Below are 4,971 nucleotides of genomic sequence, written 5' to 3'. Positions count from 1 at the left end.
CCCTTTCTTCCTTGCTCTGTCTCATGGCGCTCCTCTGGACCCGCCTAAGTTTATGCCCCCGCCTAAGTTTATAGCCGTGTTCTGATTCAGCTCACACAGATGGTGTGGTCCTGCTGTATATATATCCTGGGATGACCCTCAGGTCTGAGAAAGGCCCAGAAATGTGCATTTTGTCAGTGCTGAGATCTGCCTGAGGCCAGCAGCCTGGGGGTCTTGTATCTGTTCTTCGGGCAGCAACAGATCGCTCCTATGAGAGTCTACAACTCCAGTTACACCTGAACACTGATAAATAACAATCTTGAGAAGGCCCTTAAGAGGAAGATGTTAGCTGGGTGTTGGTGGAGCATCCCTTTAATCCCAGCACTTGGGAGGCAGAGGCAGATGGATCTCTGAGTTCGAGGCCAGCCTGGCCTAAAAAGCGAGTTCCAGGACAGCCAGGGCTACACAGGGAAACCCTGTCTCGAAAAACCAAACCAAACCAAAAAAGAGGTAGAGGCTGAGTGGGGTATTCTTACACCACAACCAGTGGAGGGGGAACACCCAGGAGAAACTCTCAGAGGAGTGGGGGGAGGGAGGGAGTGAACTCAGGACAGGATCAAGGAAGAAGCTAGGCACTGTAAGGTACCGGTCATGAGAGAACACTGGGCTGACCTCAAGGGGAACCTCGGAGGGAGAGAAGCCTGTCCACCAGGAGGGAGAACTGTTGCCCACTTCTGAGGAAGAGACAGACTGCCACAGGCATTCCAGGAAAGGAGGCTCCACGGCCCTGCTGCAGACACCGCGGGCCTGGGACTACGTAGGTTAACAGCATAACCTATGAGCAGGGGGTCCCGAGGACACCGAGGCATGCACGGCACACTCAGGGTTCTTGCCCTTCACTCCCTGTCTCATGGGGGCACCTTGGGCCAGGACTGCACCCTTCTGTTATCCTCTAACTCTGTCTGTAGCCTGGTCATCGGGCTTAATCTGCTCAGTCTGTCTCCTAGACGGCAGCGGTGACCTCAACAGATGCCCTTGCTGTCACCAGCCCTGTGTACTTGGTGCTCCGCTAGCAGCTGAGGGCTCCTAATTAGAAATAAGGCAGTGGGGCGTCTCTCTCTTGTGCTTGAAGCCTTCTTTCTATGCCTTGCCATTTTAGTTTGTAGCCAGGGGTCAGGGTCATGCCAGGGTTCCAGGCCTCTGCTGTGGCACAATCCCTAACTGCCTCCCCACCCCCACTCCCTCCTTTGCTCATCTCCCTGCTAATCTTTATCACATGGGGGATCCTGCTCAGCTCAGGGCAACCGCATAGCACATCGGTCTCCTCCTCATCTAAGTCTGTAAACTTCTGTTCAAAGCCACCCCGTGTCCAATGGCTCAGATGTCTTGCCAATCACATTTACGAGCAAAAATACTTGCCCCTACCCAAATATCCAATGCGGACTTACCTCACGGTACTGTTTCTTTCTAAACAACATGTCATGTCATGTCTAAGCAATAGCTCACACACAGTGGGTACTCTCCCCTTTCCGATCATGATCAGCCACAAGCGGCTGAGTGAGGGATGGGAGGAGGGACATCTGAACACTGCTTCCCCTGGATGGCGATGCTGCCCTGCCAATGAGTCACCAGTTCTAGAGTCTGGGACATCCTCTATCTTGTCAATTCTCTGAAGCTGGGTTTTAGTCGCTGCCTCCTCTATATCTATTCTAGGCTGCTTCTCCGAAGCCCCCCAAAAGACCTGTCCTCCCCTCTTTAATGCCGGCCTTCTTCCTGGGCCAGTGACAGGGACATCTCTAAGCCCTAGAGGCTAAGAGCCAGGAGCTGTAATGCGCCCTAACTCAGAATATATCTAGAACCGGATACCAAGTATGCATGTGTGGAATGAGCCAAGGAACCCCAGGAGCTGGGAGCAGGGGTTAGGGTGCTGGTAAATATTCAGAAGGCTCCTTGGAGAAGGCAGGTGGAATCAGAGAGCAAGAGTGGTCCCATCTGTGCCTCTGTGCAGCCCCAGCCACAGGGCAGGGGAGGGCCGGGCCAGCAGTGTGCACAAGAGTGTGTGCATGGTGTTATCACAGAGGAAATCGATGCCTGGCACCAGCCCAGTGTTTAAGGGAAATGAATAGATTTTGGCCGAGGACAAAGAGAGTTTGATTAATCAGAAATTGGATAATGGAGGCAACACTCTAATTATTTTTTCTTCCCAGCATTTATCAAGAAATATGTTTGCAGTGCCTATCAGAGGTACCAGAGTGGGTGAGTGGGGCGGCTCCGCTGCAGGGAATGCCTGGTCTGGGGATAGGCCATCCATCGCATCCATATTAACTGGTGAGAATGGATGGGATGGGGGGAGCTCCTGGAAGCCAGTCCACAGGACAAGAGGGGTGGAGGGGACAGGTCCGAGCCCCCACACAACCAGGGCAAGTAAGGCCAATGGGGAGGTGCCACACAGAGTGGAGCTGGGGGAGGCGGGAGGCACAGGGAGGGGCAGGTCCTCCGTCAGCACAACCCCTACCCTCCTGGCCCAGTGCCTCCCTCTCACCCAGCTCTGCCCAGTCAGCCCCAGCATGGGTGCAGGGCAGAAGGGGAAATGACCATCTCAGGTCAGACTGTTTCTCACCAAGCTCTAGGACCTGCTGGACTGTAAGTTCATCTTGCCAGCCTTCATCTAGGACAACCTTCAGGGGACTCCCCCGGCAACATGGAGGCTTTTCCCATTTTTACCCCTGGTGGACCATTAAACGTGGGCCAGGTTCCTGGAGCCCCGAGCCTCCGAGCCTGGGGCTCACGCACCTTGTCCTTCTCTGGTCGCTCCTCCCACTTCACCCATGTCGTTCCTACTCCTGTAACACCTCCTGTGAGGATCCACAGTGTAGTGTTCACTCTTCCCATGGTCACCTGGTCCACACAAACAGGCAGGCTTTTTGGGTTTCCAAGCAAGGGCCAGAAGGAGCTTAGCCTTGCTAAGTAGGCTCTCTCATTTACTACTCTTCATTCATTTATTCACTCACTCATTCATTCATTCATTCACATAGTCTACATAGCAAGGCCGTTACGGGGCAGGGAGGAGGCAATACATCAGCTGATAGTCAACGTGAATGGCCAAGCTGCTCTGAGACTTCAGACGCCAACAAGAAGAGTGGGCTGAGGAAGGAGACGAGCCCTTCCCTGGGGGGTGAGGGTGGGATCAGGGCCACACTCTGAAGTGATGAGATATGGGGATGAGGTGAAGCTGACAGGCAACAGACAGACTGTAGTAAGGGGGCTGGCTAGCTGCTGGCAAGCGTGGTTCAACCCCGCCCGTGAACTTCTCACAGGTTTTCGCTAACCAACCACGACTGCTTCCCTGCCTAGGGCACAGCCTTAGGATCCCTCTGCAGCACAGTGTGCTCTAGACAGCCACTCTGAATCCAGACTAGGGAATCCTTCTGCATCCTTGGCTCAGGCCAGACCTTCTAACTTTAAAAACAAATGAGAAGGGCTGGTGTGGTAGTTTAGTTGTAGAGTCCCTGCCTAGTGTACAGGAAGGCTTGGTATGTGTAAAAGGCCTGGGTTCTATCCCTAGTACTGGGAGGTGGAGTGGTGTTGTGTTGTGTGGGGTGTGTGTGTGTGTGGGGGGGGTGTCACAGGCTTCTTTTGCTCTCAGCAGCCCTGCTGACCCGACCTGATAGGCCATCTCTGGATCTGAGGCCTGGAATGGCCACTAAGCTCCTGACTGCACTGCTTTCTTTCCATCAGGATCTTGTTTCATCCCCTTCCACAGTTCCGCAGCCATGCACCTCCTGTGCGCCCCCACTGGATCAAGGTCCCACACACACAGCCACTCCGCCAAGGGGCCAAGTATCAGTCGAAGATGTCCGACTCAGTGGCAGAAGCCAGCCAATTGACCTGTGCCTGGCTGGTTCGTGAACCATGGCCAGGCCTGATGGGGGCCCAGCTGACCTCTCTTAGGAGCAGTGGGCTAAGCCGGGGCCCTCATTCTCCACACCAGTTAGCACATGCCAACCCTCTGCAAGAAAGGGACTCCAGGGGGGGCGGTGAGTGGCGCATCTGCTCTCCAGGGGTCGTTTCTCACGAACAGACTCGCTGGACCACTTTCTCATGGTGAACAACAACAGCAACAACAAAAAAAAGTCCACAGCATACACACCTTTCATCCAGACCCAAGAAATAATAAACAACCGAGACAAGTAAAGGAAACAAGTAGGTCAAGTAGGTCAGACGGCGGCGACTGCCAAGGGGGAACAGAGAAGCAGGAGGGGCCCAGATGCACGGCCCGGGGATGTGAATAAGGTTATAGAGGGCATCAAGTAAGCATGGGGACAGGGACGTGGAAATCCTCCCTGTGTGTGGCCCTGTGTAAGAGTAGCGGCAACTGTGAGGCCCATTCCGCCCCGTGGCAAAACCCGGCCTGCAGTGCCAAAGCAACCCCCGCAGTCAGTGAACAATTCTTTTCAGGCAGAATCCAAGGAAGCAGAGAGAGGACGGTGAGGAGGCCAGCTCTCATGCTTCCTCTACTGAGTGACCAACCTGGCGGCGGGACCCTCTGTTCCCCGAGGCAGGGGTGCTGCCCTAGTGTTAGCTCACAAGCAACTCCCCACACACCCCCTCGTACACTGACTTTTGGCATCCCTCGAAAGAAAAGAAAACTGAGGCCCAAAGGGGCTAAAGGGTCAGTCCCAGGGCACGGGGCTAAGGACAGTCCAGAGGACACACACACACACACACAAACACACATGTTCATCAGCCATGGAGCTGGAGTAGAAGGGCCAGGTGGAAAACGCCCACTCTGGTTGGAGCAAGAGGCCATAACCCTGAGAGTAAGCGGGAGTAAGTCCATAGGTCCAGTCAGGTAACCTCCAGCGTGCCTCTTGTGACCAACTGGGTATAAAGCCAGTCTGCTGAGGAAGAAGCTGCTGAGAATCCCAGGTTCCTTAATGCCCTTCCGGAGCGTGGCTTGTCCAGTGTGGTGGCTTCCGGGGGGGGGGGGGG

General features: G+C 54.7%; 2 protein-coding genes across 4 annotated transcripts in view; one reads left to right on the top strand and one right to left on the bottom strand.

Moving 5' to 3' along the window:
* Rsph14 (radial spoke head 14 homolog) overlaps positions 1-4,971 on the top strand; it is a 76,687-nt gene that overhangs the window by 56,680 nt on the left and 15,036 nt on the right. Inside the window, exons 5-6 of one of the 3 annotated variants that reach the window (XM_031347113.1) lie at positions 2,187-2,235; positions 3,718-4,230. The exons of the other annotated variants lie outside the window; for them this stretch is intronic. Of the exons in view, the coding sequence (XP_031202973.1) occupies positions 2,187-2,235; positions 3,718-4,087 (419 nt within the window). The 3' untranslated portion in view covers positions 4,088-4,230. Of the gene's footprint in view, positions 1-2,186; positions 2,236-3,717; positions 4,231-4,971 lie in introns of those variants that run through there. 3 annotated transcript variants of the gene reach the window in all.
* Gnaz (G protein subunit alpha z) overlaps positions 1-4,971 on the bottom strand; it is a 51,496-nt gene that overhangs the window by 40,900 nt on the left and 5,625 nt on the right. The gene's annotated exons all lie outside the window — the stretch shown is intronic.

Source organism: Mastomys coucha, unplaced genomic scaffold (assembly GCF_008632895.1).
Source record: "Mastomys coucha isolate ucsf_1 unplaced genomic scaffold, UCSF_Mcou_1 pScaffold3, whole genome shotgun sequence".
Classification (NCBI taxonomy): domain Eukaryota; kingdom Metazoa; phylum Chordata; class Mammalia; order Rodentia; family Muridae; genus Mastomys; species Mastomys coucha.
Note: the sequence above shows the minus strand (reverse complement) of the source record. Positions and strands in the feature narration are given on the sequence as shown.